We start from the raw sequence: 26,498 nt of genomic DNA on the forward strand, positions 1-26,498 counted from the left end.
ATAGAATTTTGTATATTTTTGATATATTAAGTAAAATTTTATGGTGGATTCAAAAGTAGAAATAAAAATTAATGTTGATGTGTTAGTTTTTTTGTAAACGGGCAGTTTCCATGGTTACCGCATATGCCAGTTGTCAAAATTACCACGCTTTCTTGAGAAATATCATTGTTATACTAAATGCATTGTCATATATACAACAAAACATATTGTAATATAAAGTTCTATTTCTTTTGATGTTATATGAAGTAAATGATACTGAATATGTTTTTAAAAGGCCATATTATTTCTTCACTCGACTAATATACCTGAAAAGTAAGCAAGTATTCAGAAACTTACAAAGAAAATAATGAAAATTGGAACATTTCTGAGATATTATTTTTGTTAATTTTTTTTTTTTTAATTTTTAAGATATAGGTTTATCTATCATTTTTAATTTTTTTGCACACTTGTCTGCCAGAGATCAAGTGACGACGCACTTTCGTCACTATACCACACGTGGTAGGGGTATCGCACGCAGAATCATCATCAATGCTGTTGTTCTAATGCTAGGAGAAATCCTTTATCTGATGTTGTGTAAATGACCTCTTATTTTTTTATCCGATCTCCTGAATATTTAGAAATATTTATTCTGTATTATTTACTGATTATTTGCTTAAAGCCAAAATTTTAACAGTTATTCGAGTACTGTTCAACTTGACCTTCTTTTTGAAGAGTAATTATCCAAAAATATCCTTTTTAGGTACCTCTTCCAAGGCCTCTCAAATAATAATTACCCGATATGTTTCTAAATATAACTTTTATGGTGATACCGGAAAATCGAAGAGCTGAAGTTTATTTTGGTGCAAGATTCATCAGAATATGTAAACAAATAAATGAAATAATTGCCCCCAAAACACTGATTTTCGGCTGAGTTTATCTCCCAAACCTTAATATTGTTTTCAATGGTAAAGATTTTGTTTCCATATTCCTATATTGATGTATCGCTTACAAGTATGTATTATATTGGACAATTGGTTAAATAAGCGTAAACACAAAACCTGTTAGCAAACTGTGTCGCTTAAGATTTAATGGACTATTAGAAAATGCATATGATACTAAATATCCATAAAAGACATTTTCTACAGTTAAATGAAAATTTAATCCTTTCATAGAATTTTCTAAATTTTTTGTATGATAAGTAAAATTTAATGGCAAATTCAAAAATAAAAAAAAAATGTATGTTGAAGTGTTGGATTTCTTGTAAATTGGCAGATTCCATGGTTACAAACCGTATATCTCAGAACTGTCAAAATTAAGCCAAACTGTGATATAACAAATAGAAAATGTATAAGATAGCTTAATACACACAACAAGCATTGTTTTATGCAAAGATAACCTTATCTGATGATTCTGAATGAAACAAATGATAATCTGAACATATTTCTTTAAAAAATGGGTTTTCCATGCTTCTAAACTGAACAAAAAATGAGAAAAAAAATAAATATGAATTCTGTGAATAATTAAAGATATTGAAAAATTTCTTTCATAGGATTTTCAAAAAAAATTTATGTTGTGTGAAATTTAAATAAAAAGAAAATATATGTTGATGTGTTGGATTTTTTTTTAAATGGCAGTTAAATTCCATGGTAACGGTATATAAGACAGGATATTATACACACAATAAGCATAATTTTATACAAAACTTGCATTATCTAAGGGTTCTGTATAAAACAAATAATTATCTGAACATATTTCTTTAAAAAATGAGTTCTTCATGCCTCTTAACTGAACAAACTAGACCTATCACTGAAGGTGATTAATACCCCCACCAGCAACTTTGACTTTTTGAAAAAAAGTAGTCTGAAGAAAAATTTGAACACAAACTATCAACTGTGTACAAAGAAATATTTAAATTAATTGTAATCACAACTGGGGTCTTGAAATAAGCTTGCTATACACCAAGTTTGATTACAATATCTCATTCCTAACTCTAGTTATTGTCCAGAAACCATTTTTCTATTTTTAGTAACACTGTAATGGTGACCTTGACCCAAGGGGGTCCAAATGCAATACCAACCCAGGTCTTCATATAAGCTTCCTATACACCAAATAAGATTACAATATCTCATTCCTAAGTCAAGTTATTGTCCGAAAACCATTTTTCTATTTTTCGTAACGGTGACCTTGACCCCAGGGGGGCCAAATGCAAAACCAACCAAAGTCTTCATGTAAGCTTGCTATACACCAAGTTTGATAACAATATCTCATTCCTAACTCTAGTTATTGTACGGAAACCATTTTTAGCTCACCTGTCACAAAGTGACAGGGTGAGCTTTTGTGATCGCTTTTCGTCCGGCGTCCGGCGTCCGTCGTCCGTAAACTTTTACTGTAAATGACATCTCCTCATAAACCACAAGGCCAATTTCATCCAAACTTCACAGGAATGTTCCTTTGGTGGTCACCTTTAAAAATTGTTCAAAGAATTTAATTCCATGCAGAACTCTGGTTGCCATACCAACCGAAAGAAAAAACTTTAAATATCTTCTTTTAAAAATCATAAGAGCTAGAGCTTAGATATTTGGCATGAAACATCTTCTAGTGAGTGTCTACCAAGTTTGTTCAAATAAAAGCCCTGGGGTCAAAATTGGCCCCGCCCCGGGGGGTCATTGATTTTCCCTATATGCATATAGTAAAAACTTAAAAAATCTTCTTTTAAAGAACTCAAAGAGCTATGGCTAAGATATTGAGCATCAAACATGTTCTAATAGGTGTCTACCAAGTTTGTTCAAAGAAAAGCCCTGGGGTCAAAATGGGCCCCGCCCCAGGGGGTCATTGATTTTCCCTATATGCATAAAGTAAAAACTTAAAAAATCTTCTTTTAAAGAACCAAAAGAGTTAGAGCTAAGATATTTAGCATGAAACATGTTCTAATAAGTGTCTACCAAGTTTGTTCAAATAAAAGCCCTGGGGTCAAAATTGACCCCGCCCCGGGTGGTCATTGATTTTCCCTATATATGCATATAGTAAAAACTTAAAAAATCTTCTTTTAAAGAACTCAAATAGCTATGGTTAAGATATTTAGCGTCAAACATGTTCTAATAGGTGTCTACCAAGTTTGTTCAAATAAAAGCCCTGGGGTCAAAATTGGCCCCGCCCAGGGGATCATTGATTTTCCTTATATGTGTATAGCAAAAACTTAAAAAATCTTTTTTGAAAAAACCCAAATAGCTAGAGTTAAGATATTAAGCATGAAACATCTTTTAGTGAGTGTCTACAAAGTTTGTTCAAATAAAAGTCCTGGGGTCAAAATTGGCCCCGCCCCGGGGTCATTGATTTTCCTTATATGTGTATAGCAAAAACTTAAAATCTTCTTTGAAAAAACCCAAATAGCTAGAGTTTAGATATTAAGCATGAAACATATTCTAGTAAGTGTCTACAAAGTTTGTTCAAATAAAAACCCTGGGGTCATAACTGGCCCGGCCCCAGGGGTGTCATTGTTTTTAACTATATGTGTATAGTAAAAACTTTAAAAAAATCTTCTTTTAAATAGCCCAATGAGCTAGAGCTTAGATGTTTAGCATGAAACATCTTGTTATGGGTGTCTACCAAGTTTGTGCAAATAAAAGCCCTTTGGTTAAATTGGCCCTGCAACGTTTGGGGGTTGGGGGGTTGGGGGGGCCTATATACAGGTGAGCGACCTCAGGGCCATCATGGCCCTCTTGTTCTATTTTTAGTAACACTGTAACGGTGACCTTGACCCTAGGGGGTCCAAATGCAATACCAACCCAGGTCTTCATATAAGCTTCCTTTACACCAAATTAGATTACAGTATCTCATTCCTAAGTCAAGTTATTGTCCGGAAACCATTTTTCTATTTTTAGTAACAATGACCTTGACCTTGACCCCAGGGGGTCCAAATGTAATACCAACCCAGGTCTTCATATAAGCTTGCTATACACCAAGTTTGATTACAGTATCTCATTCCTAAGTCAAGTTATTGTCCGGAAACCATTTTTCTATTTTTAGTAACGGTGACCTTGACCCCAGAGGGCCCAAATGCAATACCAACCCAGGTCTTCATATAAGCTTGCTATACCCCAAGTTTGATAACAATATCTCATTCCTAACTCTAGTTATTGTCCGGAAACCATCTTTCTACTTTTAGTAACAGTGACCTTGATCTTGACCCCAGGGGGTCCAAGTGCAATACCAACCGGAGTTTCCACATAAGGTTGCTATATACCAAGTTTGATTACAATACCTCATTCCAAACTCTAGTTATCGTTCGGAAACCATGATGTGGACCGACCGACAGACCGACCAACTGACAAGCTGACTCCTATATAACCCCCTAAACTTCGTTTGTGGGGGCATAAAAATGAGAAAAATGAACATACAGTTAATTCTGTAAATAATTAAAGCTGTCAAAATATTTATTTCTTTCATAGAATTTTGTATATTTTTGATATATTAAGTAAAATTTTATGGTGGATTCAAAAGTAGAAATAAAAATTAATGTTGATGTGTTAGTTTTTAGCTCGACTATTCGAAGAATATGAGAGCTATTGTAGTCGCCCCGGCGTCGGCGTCCGCGTCCGCGTCGGCGTCTGCGTTGGTTAAAGTTTTTTGTAAAGTCAAATATCTATATTATTACTTGTGATATTCAATTGAAACTTACAATAGTTATTTATAGTAACAAGGTACATCAGATTGACAAGTTGGATAACTCTGCCTACAATATTGACAGAATTATGCCCCTTTTTAACTTAGAAATTTTGGTTAAAGTTTTTTGTAAAGTCAAATATCTCAATTATTGCTTGAGATATTCAATTGAAACTTACAATACTTATTTATAGTAACAAGGTACATCAGATTGACAAGTTGGATAACTCTGCCTACAATATTGACAGAATTATGCCCCTTTTTAACTTAGAAATTTTGGTTAAAGTTTTTTTTGTAAAGTCAAATATCTCTCAATTATTGCTTGAGATATTCAATTGAAACTTACAATACTTATTTATAGTAACAAGGTACATCAGATTGACAAGTTGGATAACTCTGCCTACAATATTGACAGAATTATGCCCCTTTTTTTAACTTAGAAATTTTGGTTTAAGTTTTTTGTAAAGTCAAATATCTCAATTATTGCTTGAGATATTCAATTGAAACTTACAATATTATTTATAGTAACAAGGTACATCAGATTGACAAGTTGGATAACTCTGCCTACAATATTGACAGAATTATGCCCCTTTAGAACTTAGAAATTTTGGTTAAAGGTTAAAGGTCTTCAAAGATATTTACTTGAAACTTTACACATGCATGTAGGGTCATAATTGGAGGGTCATAATTGTATTTCACTGACCAAGTTCCATAACTCTATCTTGCATTAAGGCTGATTCATATCCCCTTTTCTACTTAGTCTCTTGGTTAATGTTAGCATGCAAGTTTTACATATCTCAATAACTATTAAAGATATTTATTTAAAACTTCACATATGCATTTAGAGTCATAATTGTAGTTCACTGACAAGATCATAATTCTATCTTGCATTTAGGCTGATTTTTTCTCCCCTTTTTTAACTTAGAAATTCATGGTAAAGTTTTGCTTGTAAGCTGTTATCTCAAAACTACTGAAGGGTTTGAGCCTTTTTTGAGTAAATTTAAGCATTAATAATAATAAAAGCTGTGATTTACTTAATAAAACATCTTAATAACAAGCCTTTGTACCTTTTCTGTCAAATTTATGTATTCATAGGTAATTAGTATTATTATACTCAATAAAACACCCTTGTGACATTACCTTCCGAATAGTCAAGCCAATACTGTATAATTAGACTCTCTTCAAGGCCTATAACTTGAATTTATAAAAAAAAATTAGCCCTTTTGTGAACTTAAAAAATTTAACATTATCAAGGCTCTTTTACTATCAAGCACTTAGAATAGTCGAGCGTGCTGTCCTTCCGACAGCTCTTGTTTTGTAAACGGGCAGTTTCCATGGTTACCGCATATGCCAGTTGTCAAAATTACCACGCTTTCTTGAGAAATATCATTGTTATACTAAATGCATTGTCATATATACAACAAAACATATTGTAATATAAAGTTCTATTTCTTTTGATGTTATATGAAGTAAATGATACTGAATATGTTTTTAAAAGGCCATATTATTTCTTCACTCGACTAACATACCTGAAAAGTAAGCAAGTATTCAAAAACTTACAAAAAAATAATGAAATTGGGAACATTTCCTGAGATATTATTTTTTTAATTTTTTTTTTTTTATTTTTAAGATATAGGTTTATCTATCATTTTTAATTTTTTTGCACACTTGTCTGCCAGAGATCAAGTGACGACGCACTTTCGTCACTATAACCACACGTGGTAGGGTTATTGCACGCAGAATCATCATCAATGCTGTTGTTCTAATGCTAGGAGAAATCCTTTATCTGATGTTGTGTAAATGACCTCTAATTTTTTTTTCCGATCTCCTGAATATTTAGAAATATTTATTCTGTATTATTTACTGATTATTTGCTTAAAGCCAAAATTTTAACAGTTATTCGAGTACTGTTCAACTTGACCTTCTTTTTGAAGAGTAATTATCCATGATTATCTTTCTTGGAAGCGCATAATGATGCGCACAAAAAACTACTGAAAACATCTTTAAAATCGAAAATTGATGTTGGATTCATTGATATCTGGATATCACTATGTAAAATATTTACTGGGTTACAAATTACAAAACCCTTGTTTTAAATTGAAGAAAAATTTAGCAAACTATTTGTGGTGATAATCATTGCATGTGATTAATATAACAAGAATTAGATTGTTTACTCATGAAAAAAAAAAAAGAAAAAAAAAACAACCTGATATACTGTATCAAATACATAGAATAAACCAAAACAGTATGTTTATGCTTTTCATTCAAATTCATATAATTTTTGAATTTTGTTTTAAGCCTTGTTTGGTGTACCAATGGATATATGTGTTGAACAGTAATGCAAGAGCCACATTGTCATATTGCAAGAATGCTGCTGAAGCTACTGCACTTTCTGAAATACACTTCATCGACATAAAGCCTGAAACTGTAAAAATAATTCAGGAGGCTTTCCCAAGCTAAAGGGACAGAAGGGAAACCAGTGGAAATCACTAGGGGAGCAGATTCAGAAAGTTTTGGAGCTACCAGTCTTAAAACAACAGAGGGTTTGGAGCTAACCAGTCTTAAAACAACAGAAGGTTTTGGAGCTACCAGTCTTAAAACCACAGAAGGTTTTGGAGCTACCAGTCTTAAAACAACAGTAAGCAAAGGTTCACAAAAGTTACCAGTGCCACTTGCATATGAAGAAGGTTGGAAACATAATGTTTTTTGCTTCCTTGAGTCAGAAAAGCTTGAGTCAGAAAAGCTAAACATTTTCTTTCTAAAAGACATTTTTTCTGTGAAAGCTAATGGAATAGTTGTATCAGTAAATGAAAAAGGGAAGTGTGGTGCTATTGGAGAAGCACTTCAAAACAAAATACCAAAGTCTTACTTACCTAATTTCAAAAGTGAATTGGAAAGAAAAATGAATAAAAGTACCAAGACAGGAGATGTTATAGTAAATGGTGGATACAGTTGTGGTTATCAAGCAGTACTTCTTGTTATATATCCATATAAAGCTAGACGTAAACCACAAGATGAAAGACAAGCTGATCTGGAAAGGGCTTATAAAAATGTATTGTTGGTAGCTGCTAGAGATAAACAGATACATACAGTTGTTACAACATTGTTTGGAATAGGTATGTGTCATTCATTTATAAAACAAAAAAAATACCAAACAATTTTATTGTTTATGCACAAAGTATTGTGTATTTCATTTACAAATTTGTATGCAAGTATATTTATGTCACTCTTTTGGGCAAACTTATTATGAAAACTTTTAAAATTTATTTGAGGCCGCAATTTTCTTGCTAATGAAGACTGTGTTATACATGTATTAGTGACATGTTATAGGTGTTACAGATAGATCACAAGGTTGTAACAGTCATGTGATAAGAATTCTTAACAAATGTGAACAATCTTTTGAAAAAACCAGAAAGCCTAATTACATGAATTTGCATCATATACCCTAGATTCTGTTTCTTGATCAAACCAGTTCATTGTTTTCCACTCCATTATTTGATAATGCATTGGCTTTTAATGTGATTTTGGCATCAATAGTACAATTTTTTGAGTAACAATTAAGTTTAAAGGGATTCTACTATGTTTTTTGACATGACGGGACTGGAAATATTATTCCGAGATTTATGTACCATTTGATGAATGTCTGAGCGCAAAATTTCATATTATCCCATCACACATTTTCCAGCAAAATGATTCAAATTGAGAAAATGTTGCAATGCTTTTCCCACAAATTGTGCTGAAAATCTCACAAAAATTAAATCCATTTAATCATAATTTTCCTCAGCAGATTTTTCATTTTCAGTGCTTAACTTTGTCAAAATAAGAATTAGAAATTTTATGTTTCTAGGTTTATGACAGATTTGAATAATATTTAAACAAAAAAACACTTTTGTCTAAACTGACATGTTGAATAGGTCAGATATGACCTTGACCTTAAAATGATTGATAAATATAGTTTTTTTGCTATGCCAAAACATTGTTATTAATGAAAATGGACAGATTTAAAAATACTTGTACAAAACAACCCTTATGACAACATTGAGTATATGTTGATTTAAGCATGACTTTGGTCTGTAAATGACCTAGACTGTCATGGTCAAATATGAAATTATATGATTAATATAACACTGACCATATAAATCTTTTTGTGCCCCCACTTAAGGGGGGTGAAATTTAGATTTATCCTTCCGTCCGTCCGCTCTCATTTTGTATCGCAAATAGCTCAAAAAGTTTGTGAACTAGAGTCATGAAACTTTACAGGAATGTTGATCAACATGTGTAGTTGTGCACCTAGGTATTTTCATGTGGATTGATTCAGTATTTTTAGAGTTATTGCCCTTCACTTAGTAAAAATTTGCAATTCTCAACTTGTGCTGCATGTAACTCAAAAAGTATTTGACATAGAGTCTTGGAATGGTAACAGGAATGTTGCTCAGCATGTGAAGTTGTGCACCTGGGTTTTCTCTTGTTGATTTATTCTGTTTTCTTAAAGTTATTGCCCTTGTGTTAGTAAAAAAACTTGCAATTTTCAACTTGTGTAGAATATTGCTAAAAAAGTATTTGACCTAGGGTCTTGAAACTTTACTGGAATGTTTAACAGCATAATTATGTAGATGTGCACCTGTGTATTTTTGTGTGGATATATAAGTATTTTTATAGTTATTGTGCTTGACTTAGTAAAAATTACAATTTTCAACTTGTGAAGCATGTAACTGAAAAAGTATTTGAAAAATGTCATGGAACTTTACAGGAATGTTGATTAGCATGTGAAGTTGTTCACTTTGGCTTTCGCTTGTGAATTTATGTGTTTTGTCAGAGTTATTATCCTTGACTTAGTGAAAATTTGCAATTTTCAATTTTCTGTGTTGCGTAGCCCAAATGTATTTAACCTAGAGTCATGAAAACTTAACAGGAATGTTGATCAGCATGTATATTTGTTCACCTTGGGTTTCGCTTGTGGATTTATCCAGTATTTGTAGAGTTATTATGCCCCCATTTCGAAGAAAAGGGGGTATATTGCTTTGCACTTGTCGGTCCGTCGGTCCGTCGGTCTGTCGGTCCGTCGGTCCGTCGGTCCGTAGACCAAATGGTTTCCGAGTGATAACTAAAGAACCCTTAGGCCTAGGAACTTGAAACTTGGTATGGTGATTGGTCATGACCAGTAGATGACCCCTATTGATTTTGGGGTCAAGGGGTCAAAGGTCAAGGTCACATTGACCTTGAAAGCAAAAACGGTTTCCGATCAATAACTAAAGAACCTTAAGGCCTAGGAACTTCAAACTTGGTATGGTGATTGGTCATGACCAGGTAGATGACCCCTATTGATCTTGGGGTCAAGGGTCAAAGGTCAAGGTCACATTGACCTTGAAAGCAAAAACGGTTTCCGATCAATAACTAAAGAACCTTAATGCCTAGGAACTTCAAACTTGGTTATGGTGATTGGTCATGATCAGTAAGATGACCCCTATTGATTTTGGGGTCAAGGGGTCAAAGGTCAAGGTCACATTGACCTTGTAAGCAAAAAACGGTTTCTGATCCAATAACTAAAGAACCTTAAGGCCTAGGAACTTCAAATTGGTATGGTGATTGGTCATGATCAGTAGATGACCCCTATTGATTTTGGGGTCAAGGGGTCAAAGGTCAAGGTCACATTGACCTTGAAAAGCAAAAAACGGTTTCCGATCAATAACTAATGAACCTTAAGGCCTAGGAACTTCAAAACTTGGTATGGTGATTGCGTCATGATCAGTAGATGACCCCTATTGATTTTGGGGTCAAAGGTCAAGGTCACATTGACCTTGTAGGTTAAAAACCGGTTTCCAATCAATAACTAAAGAACCTTAAGGTCCCTAGGAACTTCAAACTTGGTATGGTGATTGGTTATGACCAATCAGATGACCCCTATTGATTTTGGGTTAAGGGTCAAAGGTCAAAGGTTCACATTGACCTTGTAGTAATAAAAACGGTTTCCGATCAATAATGAAAGAACCCTTAGGCCTGGGACTTCAACTTGGTATGGTGATTGGTCATGAAAGCAGATGATCCCCTATTGATTTTGGGTTAAGGGGTCAAACGGGCAAGGTCACATTGACCTTGTAGGTAAAAATGCTTTCGATCAATAACTTAAGAACCCCTTATGCTAGGAACTTCAAACTTGGTATGGTGATTGGTCATGACCAGCAGATGACCTATTGATTTTGGGGTCAAGGGGTCAAAGGTCAAGGTCACATTGACCTTGTAGTTAAAAACGGTTTCCGATCAATTAACTAAAAACGCTTAGGCCTAGAACTTCAACCTTTGTGTGATGATTGGTCAATGACCAGCCAGATGACCCTATTGATTTTAGGTGAAGGGGTCAAAGGTCAAGGTCACATTGACCTTTTAAGTAAAAACGGTTCTTGATCAATAACTCAAGAACACTTAGGCCTAGGAACTTCAAACTTGGTATGGTGATTTGTCATAGACCAGCAGATTACTCCTATTGATTTTGGGATTAAGGGGTCAAAGGTCAAGGTCACAATGACCTTGTAAGTAAAAAACGGTTTCTGATCAATAACTAAAGAACGCTTCGGCCTAGGAAAACTTCAAACTTGGCATGGTGATTGGTCATGACGCAGGCAGATGACCCCTATTGATTTTGGGGTCAAAGGTCAAGGTCACATTGACCTTGTATGTTAAAACGGTTTCCGATCAATAATAAGAGAACCCTTAGGACTAGGAACTTCAACCTAGGCATGGTGATTGGTCATGACCAGCAGATGACCCCTATTGATTTTGGGGTCAAGGGTCAAAGGTCAAGGTCACATTGACCTTGTAGGTAAAAACGGTTTCTGATCAATTTACTAAAAACGCCTAGCCTAGGAACTTTCAAACTTTGTATGATATTTGGTCCGTGACCAGCAGATGACCCCTATTGAGTTTTGGGTCAAGAGGTCAAAGGTCAAGGTCATGACCAGTAGATACTTTATAACCCTTATTAATTGTTTGATCACTGGGTCAGAAGTCATGCATAATAACCTTATCACATGACTAATTGGCTGCTGATAGGGGGCATACATGTTTTACAAACATATCTTGTTGCCCTTGACTTAGTAAAAACGGTTTCATTATGTTATGTTATTTGTTCCTTAGTATCAACCAACTTCACAGGAATAATGATCAATATCACTGAGAAGCTATGCACCTGGGATTTTGCATGTGGATTTTGTTCAGTTTTGTTAGAGTTATTGCCGTTGACTTAGTAAAAATTTGCAATTTTCAACATATTCATGCATAGCTCAAAAAGTATATGACCTGTAGGCCTGAAAATTTACAAGAATGTTGGTCAGCATGTGTAGTTATGCACCTTGGGGTTCACTTGTGGATTTATTCAGTATTTGTAAAGTTCTTGCCCTTTACTTAGTAAAAGATTTTTAGTTTTTAACTTATGGCACAAGTAGCCCAATAAAATATTTGACCTAGAGTCATAAGATTGACAAAACAGTGTAGTGTGAGGGCACCCGTGTCCTATGGACTTATTTTAAGTTTTAAACATAGTTAAAAAAGTGTGTGCTAATACATAGGAAATATGATTTAATAAATATTACCTTGGTTTTATAATAAGTTGGACTGCTTCACTTTGTTGCTGGATACCTTTCATTACAAAATCTATATCAATTGACCGCTGAAAATTGAATGTGGTGTAAATACTTAGTAGTTATGGAAAAACTGAATTCATATGATAAAAGATTTTATATATGCATGTTGGAGCATAAAGGTAAAGAGCTTTCATGACTTATTTTCTTTTTATATCACATTTTGTTTAAAAGAAGCTGCTGTATAGTGTCAAAGCCAAATTAACCAGCTGTTATTTTCTTTTTCTATAGAATCAAACAATGATGATGAGATCAAATTTGCTGCAAATTGTTTCCTGAAGAGCTACCTAGAATATTGTAAGCAAAAACTGATAGAAAAGGACTCATTTCAAAAGGAAGTGACAATTGTTTGCCAGACAGAGCATGCTCATAGCCTTGTATGTGAAGTTTTTATGAAGTATGTACAAGACCAAAAAGACAAGGAAATGGAAAAGACAAGTGTCTCAGGAAACCCTCAGGTATGAATGTGTTTTAGGATATAGTTTTAATATGTTAAATATCCAAGGGCACCTCACCAGTAGGGACATAAATTTGATTCAAAATAAAGTTTAAAGTGTTTGCATTATGGCCATGCAATTGAGTTATTGATTTGAACAAATATGACTACATATGAAGCATGAGGACTTGGCAAATGATAAAAAAAACACAAGATTTTGATGGCATAATTATTTGCCTAGTATGCATTTCTGAATTTCTGTGCTCTTCTTAAAAATTTGCAATTCAGCATTTTTGTAAGCATTCAAACTAATGAATCAACCAGAGAATGGAGGTGACCAAATGAATATTTTGCACCTGATTGCATCTCCCAACACCACAGATATGGTTATGGGTCTCAAGGAATAAGCGTAAATTGCAAAATAGACTTACATATATAGTAGAACACTATGAGTGGAGCCTCGATTAGTCGATTTCCTTGAAAAGTCAAATGAAATTCCCACTTTTTTTCCATTCTATATTCTTTGTAAAAAACCATATATGAATCAAAATCTTTATGTCAGATTTTTCTATGTGTCAAAGTTTTGTTCATGGTCTATTTAAGTGACATTATGCCCATCCAAATGTATAAATTAGCGAACAGGTGAAAGTCAAAATAAGTGTTCATTTTGTTATAATTCCTTTTAATAAATTTAAAGCAATTATTTCACATTAACAATAAACAACACATGGATCCAAATGATTTTTTTTTGTAAATATCAATAAAAATTTACCCCTATTGATTTTGAGGTCACTGGGTCAAGGTCACAGGGAAACTTGAGTAAAAAAAGCTTGTCTGCCCAATAACTTAAACTTCTTTAGATCAACAGTCTTCATATTTGGTATAGAGGTTGTTCATGACTAGTAGATGACCACTATTGATTTAGGTGACTGTGTCAAAGGTCAAGGTCACAGGGATTTTTACTATAATAAGCTTGTCTGCTCAAATGCTTAAGAATGCCTGTCAGCAGTGTATTGATTTTCACATTTGAAGCATGTAGAATACATAACTTAGCAATGCACTGGCTTAGTGACCTCAGATTTGGCAGGGAGTAAATGGCCACTGTTGATTCTGACAAGGTGGTGTGCGGGGGTATTCATGCCATGACAGTGGCAGTTCTAGTTTATTTTGAATAGAGTTAAATATAATTGAATAAAGAACATCAATGACTTATTTTGAAGGATGATACAAAAGCATCCGCTGGTGAGTTAGAAGATTGTGTCATATGTCTTGATGGAATCAAGGAACCAAAGCGTCTAGATTGTGGCCATACCTTTTGTGAAGAATGCATAGAGCAACATTTTAAGTTTGCTCAGAAATGTCCAACATGTGGACATGTCTGTGGAAAAATAACAGGTAGTGTATAATCATTTTCTATAATTAACTGAAGCTAGCAGTATGATGTGTTAAACAATTTGATGAGATGTAAAAATTATGGGAATCTTCAAAACTTGTATGTCATTCTTAAGGACGTTTTCGGGAGTTTTCATATAGGCAAAATTAAAACTGTTCAATAGAGTTTCTTTAAACTTGGCATGTTGTTAGTATATGATAACAGAAAAAATTTGGGGTTACTGTTCTCGTTTTTGAGTTATCTGCCCCTGAATCAGAATTTTCTACTTATTTGAGGTCATTTCAAGGGCAGATAACTTATACATACTTAAATGAATTCTTGTTTTACTTCTGAATTATGTTTTTCTTTTAATTGTTGAGTACGGTACATAATAACGTGCAATTCCTTATATCATTTTTGTTTGTTTTTTTTCAATGAAAATAAAGATACTTTTAATTCTTAAAAAGTAGGCCATTTTTTTAAGAAAAAATGCACAGGTAAAAAGTAGTGAAAAAAAAATTATCAACTCTAAACTTCTTGAAATTTTGCATATCACCTAAAACGAAGGTTAGCTTCATGAAAATAAGAAAAAAAATGTATTGTTTCCTTTCATTGTAAATTATCTGCCCTTGAATTTAACGAAAAAGTCCAATTCAAGGGCAGATAACTCAAAAATGAGAACGGTGACCCTCAATTTTTTTTTCCTTGTAATATGTTTGTGTTATCATATTCTAACAACATGCCAAGTTTATAGAAATTCTATTGAACAGTTTTAATTTTGCCTATATGAAAACTCTCGAAAATGTCCTTAACCTAATTGCTTAGAAATTTGTGATTAATTACAAATTAACTGTCACAACAAGTTTGAAAGTATGGAGCAGAATTTGGGTATTTATTCGCTGTTTATCTTTCAATTTCTAATTATCTAATTTATATTGGTATTCTTATCTATAATCATATAAATTGAAATGGATTTAAACAAGTTTAATTGCTACTTTTTAATTGACAGTTAAACATTTGTATTTTGATACTGCAGAATGTAAGGATCAATTGTTTCTACTTCTTGTATAAACAACGTGATTAGATATTATGTTGCATACTTCTTCCTTTTTAATTTGAATAATTTAGTTTTAACTCATGATCTTGAACATCCTTTCTTTTAAGAATACAAAGTGGGTTACAGTGGCAAATACGCCGAAAATAACAAGGACGGCATAAGCCGTCCCTATGGCAGTGAAAGGGTTAAGGAAGTAGCCACGATATGCAAGGGTAAAGTGTGGCTGTGATAAAAAAATAAACATAAATGATTTTTGATGCAACTTATGCAAAATTCCGTATGTATCAAACTCAAACTGTTATAGTAAAAAATCTAAACGCAGTCACCCTGTAAGATGAATTTAAGTATATAAAAATAAACTTATACAGGAAAATACATACAGATATACATTACAATTTAGTTGGAAAGATCCCTGATAGTGGGTAAATGTACTGCCTTACTTTTTTCTCTAAAATATGTTTGACAACCTCTTGGTATTTGTCAAAAAAAAGAGGTAAAATGACTTTGATATTTAAAATGAAACACTTCTTAAGATACACAGTTTTCAGCAAAACATGTCGTACAATTTGCACATTACACTTTCAAAATATATTCTTAACAGTTGAGAAAGTAAATACAAAAGTTGTAATAAAAGCATGGTCGAACAGGTTTTCATTTTTGAAAATATTTGATATTTATAAATGATTATATAATCAGAAAAGAGGACCACATACATTAAATTCATTAAGATATAGCACATAACAGTAATATTGGAATCACAGCATTTAAGCACCAATGGCGGTAATGGTGTGCATTGAGAAAATAAAATGTTTTTTCTTTGTACAAATGTATGCAAAATGTACATTCTCTGTTTTCAAACTTTGATAATATTATAATATATACCTGGATCATCAGTCATCATTGTTCATGACTACTGTTCATAACACTATATGAATCAAAACTGTTTGCATTTTGTTTAGAATTCAAATTTATTACACAGATAATCTGCAAAAGATCTTAAGTAAATCTGAATCTCAAACAAATTGAAAAAGAAGAAAGAAGTGTACTTTCATCTAAAGTCAGCTTGTATGATATATTAATAGAAAAATATTTAAGGATTTAGTCTTTGTAAAGTTTTTCTACAGACTTGCAGAATATTTTCAACAATGTTTAAATTAATAAAACAATTTTGTTCAAAATTTAAAATTTCATTTATATCAAAATATTTAACGTACAACAGGTGTAACTCAAATATTTGTACCACTTTTACCAAATTGCAAGAGGGAATTTGAGTCTAACTCAAGTTAGTCTTGTATTGCGCTCAGAATTTCAGTGCAATAAAGATCTAACTCTAAAATACACAATTTGTAACATTTTAATAAAAAATTATATAAATGGCATTATTATACGCCCGTTTGAAAAACGGGACGTATTATGGGAACGCCCCGGGCGATCTGGCGTATGGGCGGGCGGGCGGCGTCCAATTTTGTCCGGAGCATATCTCCTACATGTATGGAGGGATTTTAATGAAACTTCATAGAAATGTTCACCACTATGAGGAGCAGTGTCGCGCACATGAACCAGGTCTCTAGGTCAAAGATCAAGGTCACACTTAGAGCTCATTGAAAAGATGCTTGTCCGGAGCAAAACTTCCACATGTATAGAGGGATTTCAAATATTACTTGGCACAAATGTTCACCATTGTAGGCGGAGTGTCGCGCGCAAGATTCAGGTTCTTGCGGCCAAGGTCAAGCGTCACACATAGAGGTCAAAGTTCAGATAAAAAAATGAAGTTTGTGTATATGGGACCATTTAGTCATCATTTATTGAGGGATGTAACAACCAAATGGTCATAATCAATACTATGGCTGTGATACATATAATTTAGGTCAATATATACAAGGTCAAGGTCACTAAGATGATGAAATATCCAGATTTTGTACGGAGCATATCTCCTACACGCATGGAGGGAAATTTTAATGAAATTTCATAGAAATGTTCTGACCATTATGAGAAGCCAGTGTCACGCACATGAACGTTAAGGTCTCTAGGTCAAAGGTCAAGGTCACACTTAGAGCTCATTGAAAAACCCTTTGCTTCCGGAGCAAAAACTTTCCACATGCATAGAGGGATTTCAATATAACTTGGCACAAATTTGTTTACCATTGTGAGGCGGAGTGTCGCGCACAAAATTCAGGTCCCTGCAGTCAAGGTCACACATAGAGGTCAAAGTTTAGATAAAAATTATGAAGATGTGTTATAGGACGATTTAATTCATCATTTATTGAGGGATTGTAACACAAATGGTCATTTATCATGACTACGGCTGTGACACATGTTACTTTAGGTCAATATATGCAAGGTCAAGGTCACTAAAGATGGTGAAATATCCAGATTTTGTCTGGAGCATATCTCCTACATGTATGGAAGAATTTTTAGTGAATACTTTATGGAAATTGTTCACCCACCAATGATATGTATTGATTTATGCATGATCCAGGTCTCCAGGTTAAAGGTCAAGGTCACACTTAGAGCTCATTGAAAAAAACGCTTGTCCGGAGCAAAACTTCTACATTCATAGGGGGATTTCAATAATAACTTGGCACAAATGTTCATCATTGTGAGGCTGAGTGCCATGCATAAAATTCAGGTCCCTGCGACCAAGGTCAAGGTCACACATCCTGTGCATATCTTCCCTACTGATTTGTTTTAAGGTTCATTTAACAACACAGTGCCAAGAATAAAAACTTGCTTGCTAGATAACACTTATCCATAATGCCCCCATCTCCATCTAAAGCTTTCGTAAACGGGCGTATTTTGTGACTATGGCACCCTTGTTTCTTATTATAATTAATGTTAACAGAGCAAAAAAATGTTTTCTAATATAAGTATTTTTGAATAAAATCAGTTTTTTGTCTCTCCTGAACATTTTCAAAAATAGCAGTTAGACCAGTATTGCGCTGAGCCATCGATTTGTTTTTGAGTAATAATATAAGGGGTATTCAATTGTATCCTGATACTCTGGAAATATTTATGATCATGTTTGCAGATGATATAGCGTCTGTATCTGATTCTATCGTTGGTCTTCAACGACAGCTCAATTGTCTCCAAGATTTTTGTAATCAATATAAACTTGTTAATATAGACAAAACAAAAATTATGGTTTTTAAAAATGGGGGACAATTGTCAAAACATGAGCATTGGCACTATTCTGGAAAAAATATTGAAGTTGTTAAAGGATTTGATTATGTAGGTGTTCATTTTAGCAGCAAATTATCTATGTACAAAATGGCAGAGCATATGTCTATTAAGGCAAAAAGAGTGTTTCTGTATATTCTAAGTTCTGTTCAGGAATACGGTTGCATACCTTATAATACTTTCTTTATAATATTTGATGTTAAGATAAAACCTATTATGCTGTATGGTTCGGAATTGTGGGGTCTTAGTATAACAGAATCACTCCATATATTTTGTTGTAAAAAATCTTTACAAGTAAACTCTAATGCTTGCAATGATGCAGTTATGGGTGACTTGGGACGATACCCTATGTATATCTACTCATCAAAAAATTGTATTAAATATTGGCTAAGATTGTTAAAAATGCCAAACGATAGATATCCTAAATTATGTTATAATATGCTATTATATAATGATACAATAGGTAGGAAAAATAGGGTTTCAGATATCAGAGAAAATTTATTTAGTAATTGTTTTGGCTTTATTTGGGAAAACCAAAATGAAACTATTAATGATGATTTTTTGAATCTGTATGTCAATAGTCTAAAAGGTTAATATCTACAAAATTGGAGTGCCAAATGTATGCTTAATAAGAAATTGACATATTATTCATCATATAAAACAAGATTTACAGTTGAATATTATGTACATGTCCTGGATATTGTCAAATTTCGAAAATGTTTTGCTTCTTTTAGATGCTCTGTTCACATCTTCTTATTGAAACAGGAAGACACTATGGCTTAAGTAGAGAAGAACGTATATGTCCTTATTGTGAAACTTCAATAGAGGATGAATTCCATTTTATGTTAATCTGTCCTCTATATTATGATATACGCTGCCAATATATTTCGGAAAATTACAGAATGCTACCAACACTTGATAAATTTTATTAACCAGGTTTTCAACGAAAACCGGGTTATTGTAATGCCGAAGTCGGCGGGCAGGCGGGCGGGCGTCAACTTTTGGTTTCCGCTCAATAACTTTAGTTTGCTTTGGCTTAGTGACACCAAACTTGGTGTGTAGGTAGCTTATAGCAAGAGGCAGCACCCTTGTTTCTTATTATAATTAATGTTAACAGAGCAAAAAAATGTTTTCTAATATAAGTATTTTTTGAATAAAATCAGTTTTTTGTCTCTCCTGAACATTTTCAAAAATAGCAGTTAGACCAGTATTGCGCTGAGCCATCGATTTGTTCAGGCGGGCGGGCGTCAACTTTTGGTTTCCGCTCAATAACTTTAGTTTGCTTTGGCCTATTGACACCAAACTTGGTGTGTAGGTAGCTTATATCAAGAGGCAGCTTGGGATTGCTACCCAGGTGTCTGTGATCAAGGTCAAGGTCACTGTTACTAAAAATAGAAATTCAGTTTCCGCTCAATAACTTGAGTTTGCTTTGGCCTATTCACACCAAACTTGGTGTATGGATAGCTTATATCAAGAGGCAGCTTGGGATTGCTACCCAGGTGTCTGTGATCAAGGTCAAGGTCACTGTTACTAAAAATAGAAATTCAGTTTCCGCTCAATAACTTGAGTTTGCTTTGGCCTATTCACACCAAACTTGGTGTATGGATAGCTTATATCAAGAGGCAGCTTGGGATTGCTACCCAGGTGTCTGTGATCAAGGTCAAGGTCACTGTTACTAAAAATAGAAATTCAGTTTCCGCTCAATAACTTGAGTTTGCTTTGGCCTATTCACACCAAACTTGGTGTATGGATAGCTTATATCAAGAGGCAGCTTGGGATTGCTACCCAGGTGTCTGTGATCAAGGTCAAGGTCACTGTTACTAAAAATAGAAATTCAGTTTCCACTCAATAACTTGAGTTTGCTTTGGCCTATTCACACCAAACTTGGTGTATGGATAGCTTATATCAAGAGGCAGATTGGGATTGCTACTCAGGTGTCTGTGATCTAGGTCAAGGTCACTTTAACTAAAAATAGATTTTCAGTTTCCGCTCAATAACTTGAGTTTGCTTTGGCTTAGTGACACCAAACTTGGTGTATGGATAGCTTATATCAAGAGGCAGCTTGGGATTGTTACCCAGGTGTCTGTGATCAAGGTCAAGGTCACTGTAACTAAAAATAGAAATTCAGTTTCTGCTCAATAACCTGAGTTTGCTTTGGCCTATTGACACCAAACTTGATGAATGGGTAGCTTATATCAAGAGGCAGCTTGGGATTGCTACCCAGGTGTCTGTGATCAAGGTTAATGTATTTAGTTTTCATGTTATAACTTTAGTTTGCTTTGACCTTTTGACACCAAACTTGCTGAGTGGCAGCTTTGGATTGCCACTTAGATATCTTGGAGCAAGGTCAAGGTAATTAGCTTAAAATAGAATTTTCAGCTTCTACTCAATAACTTCAGTGCACTTTGACCTATTGATTGCTGTCACATCAAAACTTGGTCGTTGAAAACCTGGTTTTCGTCGCATTGCGGCGCTTCTTGTTCATTAATGTCTAACAAAAATGAAATTAGAAACACTGCAATGTATTTGTTCTATGCATTAGATAAAAGACAAAATTTCTTAGATATTTTTCAAGGAATACTGAAATACTGTTAGTTTTGTATTTAATCATGTCTGTATCACTCACTGTTTATGTATGTATATTATATATATGTTGTAAATGTTTACGGGCCGGAGGCCTAAAGAAATATCAATAAAATCTTGGTACCAGCTAGGACACAAAAAGCAAATATTAATCACTTGGTTTCTAGTTTTTATTTGTTCTGCTGTTCTTCTTATTGAAATGAGTCAGTTTTATTTCGCTTAAGGTTGTTTAATGTTAATAATTTCATAAAGTTAGATTAATATGGATAAATCTCTAACAACAATTTTCATAACCTCTACATACAAATTTATTTTCAGTGTGAATCGAATGGGAATAAGAGTTGCACAAATACTTTTGTAAGAAACAAATTCGAGAAAACATACTTTCTTTTAAATAAGTAGAAATAGCACATGTTTAAAACAAAAAGTAATTTATTGGTATCTAATATTAAATTAAACGAATTAAGATGAAGTACTGGCATTGACTTTAGAATATTACAACTTACTAAAAACATAGTAAGAAAGAATTAATAAGTATTTAAGTAAAGAACTTTAATTAAGTCACAGATGAATAAAAATTGTAGGAATATGATTTAACTTAAGCAAGTGAAAACAACAAGTAGTCAAATGAATAAATACCCAAATTCTGCTCCATATGAAAGTGTATTAAGTAATGTTACCAATACAAAAGTGGAGTGCCTATATTAACTTCTCTGTTCTGTAATTGTTGTAAGGTTAGAATTTTTTGCCACTACATCAACTAGTATATTGGTTTAAACAAGACAATTTACCTCCAGATTTTAGCTCATTTATTTTTCAAAGAAAAGATTGGAGTATGAAATCATGTTGGTGTTGCCATTCCCCAAACTTTTAAGGTTGATCATTATTTTTTAAGTTTGTAGTATACTAAAATCATACTTGACCACAACAACCCTTCGGATAAGACCTTCAAGTAGACTAGAATAAACTTGAATATTGCAGCATTCATATATGGTAAAATGTCTGAATTTTACTTGATTTTTGCTTTTACTTGGTATTACTTTTATTTTTGAATGAATTGTCTTAATTCATACTTTTAACACAACAATCTTCTAGAATGGACCTTTAAGATAACCAAACAGACCTTGACCTTCACTTATAATGACCTTGACCTTGATGGTCAATTTATTGAAATTTTCTCTTTTTTTGTGCCCCCCTTTAGTGGGAGGGGCATTTAGATTTACCCTTGTCGGTCCGTCCATCTTTCCGTCCGTCTGTCCATTCTCTTTTGTGTTGCATGTAACTCAAAAAGTATTTGACCTAGAGTCATGAAACTTTACAGGAATGTTGATCAGCATGTGTAGTTATGGACCTTGGTATTTGCATGTGGATTTATATAGTATTTTTAGAGTTATTTCCCTTGACTTAGAAAATTTTTTGCAATTTTCAACTTGTGTCTCATGTAACTCAAAAAAGATTTGACATAGAGTCATGAAACCTTACAGGAATGTTGCTCAGCATATGTAGTTGTGCACCTGGGTATTTTCATGTGGATTTATTTTGTAGTTTTAGAGTTATTGCCCTTGACTTTGTAAAAATTTGCTATTTTTCAACTTATGTCACACATATCTCAAAAAAGTATTTGACCTAGAGTCATGAAACCAACAGGAATCTTGCTCAGCATGTGAAGTTTTGCACCAGGGGTTTCATTTTTGGATTTTGTTTGTTTTGTCAGATTTATTGCTCTTGACTTGGTGAAAATTTGCAAATTTCAATTTGTGTTGTTCGTAGCTAATAAAATATTTAACGTAGAGTCATGAAACTTGAAAGGATGTTGGTCAGCATGTGTAATTGTGCTCCTGGGATTTCGTTTGTGGATTTATCCAGTATTTGTAGAGTTATTGCCCTTGAGTTAGTAAAAAACATTCCATTATGTTGTGTTATTTGTTCCTTGAGTGCTTGTCAGTTAGAATCAACCAACTTTACAGGAATAATGATCAACATCACTTCACAGGAATATCACTGTGAAGCTATGCACCTGGGACTTTGCATGTTGATTTTTATGCCCCCACAGAGTGGGAGCATATAGCGTGGCACTTGTCAATCCGAGTGTCTGTCGGTACGTCTGTCCGTACGTCCCGAAATCTTGTGAACGCAACCCCTCTTAAACCGGATGGCAGATTTTGCTTAAACTTCCAGGGATGAACAACCATAATGAGTTGATGGTAGTTAAGGAAGGAATTTTTGCTGCGACCAAATTTAACAGAATTATGGCCCTTTGTTAATTTTTTCACTATATACTATGTAGAAATTTTGTGAACGCAACTCCTCTTAAACCGGATGGCAGATTTTGCTTAAACTTCCAGGGATTAACAACCTTAATGTGTAGATGGTAGTTAAGGAAGGAATTTTTGCTGCGACCAAATTTAACAGAATTATGGCCCTTTGTTGATTTTTTCACTATATACTATGTAGAAATCTTGTGAACGTAACTCCTCTTAAACTGGATGGCAGGTTTTGCTTAAACGTCTAGGGATGAACAACCTTAATGTGTAGATGGTAGCAAAGGAAGGAATTTTTGCTATGACCAAATTTAACAGCATTATGGCCCTTTGTTGATTTTTAGTTTTCAACTTGTGGCACATGCAGTCCAAAAAATATTTGACTTAGAGTCATAAGATTGACAGAACAGTGGCGTGTGGGGGCATCCATGTCCTATGGACACATTTCTAGTTTTCAGTTTTGTTAGAGTTATTGCCCTGGATTTACAGTAGTATAAATTTGCTATTTTCAACTTGTTCATGCACAGCTCAAAAAGTATTTGACTTGTAGTCCTGAAAGTTTATAAGAATGTTGGTCAGCATGTGTACTTATGCACCTTTTGGTTTGCTTTATTCAATATTGGATTTATTCGTTATTTTTAAAGTTCTTGCCCTTTAAACCCCAGTCACACTGGAGGTTACGATTGCTTGCGACCACCGGCGACTTGTAAAACTGACGATCATCAGCGATTGTCTGCTATTAAAACCATTTTTGCACAGATAAATTTACTTCTGCGACTATCGTAAGACAAGTCATCATTGACAATCGCACGACAGATCATAAGCAAACGTACGATATGGTCTCAAGATTGTGTGGGATTACTTACGACTACCTGTGACCTGTCATGCGATCACCTACAACTTGTTGACGACTATCACACATTTTAAAGACTACTCAAGATTATCAGTGACTAGTGGCAATTTGTAAAGACTGTCGTAAGATTGTCGCACTTCCGAACGACCATCATGCAAAAGCCTAAGACCTTATAAGATCACTAGCCACCTGTTTAATTGCAAGGAGGTTGTTGTGCAAGCTCAACAACCTCTCTACGACTGAAATTGGTCGTGGGACCTACATAAGATAACCCAAGGCTGTCAAAGATCACCGATGACCGTCGTATGACATTTTTAAGATTGTCTGCAACCAGAGGTCACTGGTGATCGTGAACTGGTCTTTACTGGTCGTGAGCTCTAATGTGACTGGGGCTTTACTTAGTAAAAGATTTTTAGTTTTCAACCTGTGGCAAATAAAGTCCAAAGAAATTTGACCTAGAGTCGTAAGATTAACGCAAAAGTGGAGTGTGGGGGCACCTGTGTCCTATGGACACATTTCTAGTTTCTTTTTCTTTACTGAAGCGGGCTACAACTTTGTTACCTTTTATTTTTTTGCTTTTAGAAAAAGTAAAAAAGTCAAGTGTTGCTCCCTGTCTGGTGGTCACAGGCTCTTGTTTATTTATAATTGTTAGCCCAGGTTTTTTCTATCTTGCTAACACTATAATCAATGTTTCTTATTTTAAATTACAGGAGATCAGCCAGATGGTACAATAGATGTTTATGTGAATCGTTTCCCACGCCTTACAGGATATAATTCATATGAAACCATTGTCATTACATACACCTTCCAAGATGGTAAACAAAGGGTAAATTTATATTTATTTTTGTGTTTATTTATGAGCACTGGTAGTATATGTACATTATTTTGTTTTTACACATGTTGGTTTTTATAGCTATTTAACTGCTCTAGAGTTTATATTGTGTGCTACCTTAAAGTTAACAGAGTGGCAGTCAATAGAAAAATAAACTCTTTGCATGAATAGTGGGAATTATTCCCTAATTAAGACTTCATAATAATTCTTTTTCTAAATAGAGCAACACCTCTCAGCAACAGCATATTGATTTGTCCCCAAAGTTGCAGAAATAAAAGGAAAAAGCTATATATAGCAGTTAAGAATTATTCCTCAAAATTATTTAGAAATACTATTTGATAATAAGTTATTGTACAGCGAATAAAGATAGTTCCAGGTTTAAATGATATTTACTTCCCTTACCAATTGTGGCAGCCATTTTGCGAGTCAATATTTTATACAATAAACTGACAAAGCATGAAAAAATCAATGTAAACAGTAGATACAAGTTAATTATCAATTCTGTTATGCTTATGAAGGAAAATATATAGGACCAAAATATAATTTATTTTTATCAGTTTTCATTAAGATGATAGAATTATGAGAGATTTTTCTCTTATCTGACTTAGGTGTATAATATGCCAGGGGAGGTTATAATTTTTACATGAAATACATCTATCTCAATACCAAGGGGAGAGGGAGTTGCAATTGGAAGACTTAATTATCCATTCTACTGATGCTGTTCTGCTGTCATGCTAGATCTGCTGTAGATCGACAAAAACAGTGAAATGTTGGTTATTTGTGAACACATTTCTTGTTATCCCCTGCCGATGGAATTGCATTGGAATATTTTTCGGTTGTTGTCCATCCGTCCGTCGGAATGTTGTATTCACGCTATTTCTTTGCAGGTACTGGCTGGAATTAAATGAAACTTTATTGGAACAATCAATACCAAGGGGAGATATGCATATTGTTGGCTTTGTTCCGGTCAGACCCTTCAAGACAGAGTTATGGCCCTTGAATAGTTATGCATATAGAGCAATAATTGTTTCCAAGCTATTTCTCTGCAACTACTGGCTGAAATTCAATGAAACTATTGGAACAATCAATACCAAAGGGAGATGTGCATATCGTTGCCTTCTTCTGGTCAGACCCTTCAATACAGAGTTATGGCTCATGATTAGTTGTGCAGTATACATATAGAGCAATATAGCTATTTCTTTGCAACTGCTGGATTGATTTCAACAAAACTTTATGGGAACCATCAATTAAAAAAAAGAAATTAGCATCACATTGGCATGTCCCAATTATAGTTATGATCCCTGTTATGGCCCTGAACTTTTTTCATGTGTAAAGAATAACATTTTTTTTTTGCAATTTTTATTTTTGCAACAACTGCTTGGATTTCCGCATATCTATGTCAATCGAAAATTTAATACCTAACCTACTGAAGTTTTTTTTACTGTTAATGCCATGATAAACATATAAATGAAGCCTTATGTCTCTAGTTGTTGTGTTAGTAAATAACCAGTACTGGTTGGGGGATATAAATTCAACGAATTTGCTTGTTATACCCCCAAAAACGAAGTTTGGGGGGGGGTATATAGGAGTCACCCGGTGGTCGGTTGGTTGGTCGGTCGGTCCAGATGTCCGTTGCATTTTCCTTGTCCGGA

At 33.9% G+C, this 26,498-nt stretch overlaps 1 protein-coding gene across 1 annotated transcript in view; it reads left to right on the plus strand.

Moving 5' to 3' along the window:
* The first annotated feature begins 6,961 nt into the window (after positions 1-6,961).
* The window catches only part of LOC132740373 (E3 ubiquitin-protein ligase DTX3L-like), a 33,935-nt gene continuing 14,398 nt past the window's right edge, over positions 6,962-26,498 (plus strand). Inside the window, exons 1-4 of the mRNA XM_060728265.1 lie at positions 6,962-7,757; positions 12,507-12,733; positions 13,932-14,106; positions 24,725-24,840. Coding sequence (XP_060584248.1) covers positions 7,544-7,757; positions 12,507-12,733; positions 13,932-14,106; positions 24,725-24,840 — 732 coding nt within the window. The 5' untranslated portion in view covers positions 6,962-7,543. The remainder of the gene's footprint in view (positions 7,758-12,506; positions 12,734-13,931; positions 14,107-24,724; positions 24,841-26,498) is intronic.

This window comes from Ruditapes philippinarum, unplaced genomic scaffold (assembly GCF_026571515.1).
Source record: "Ruditapes philippinarum isolate M1 unplaced genomic scaffold, ASM2657151v2 ctg2386_1_1_1_1, whole genome shotgun sequence".
Classification (NCBI taxonomy): domain Eukaryota; kingdom Metazoa; phylum Mollusca; class Bivalvia; order Venerida; family Veneridae; genus Ruditapes; species Ruditapes philippinarum.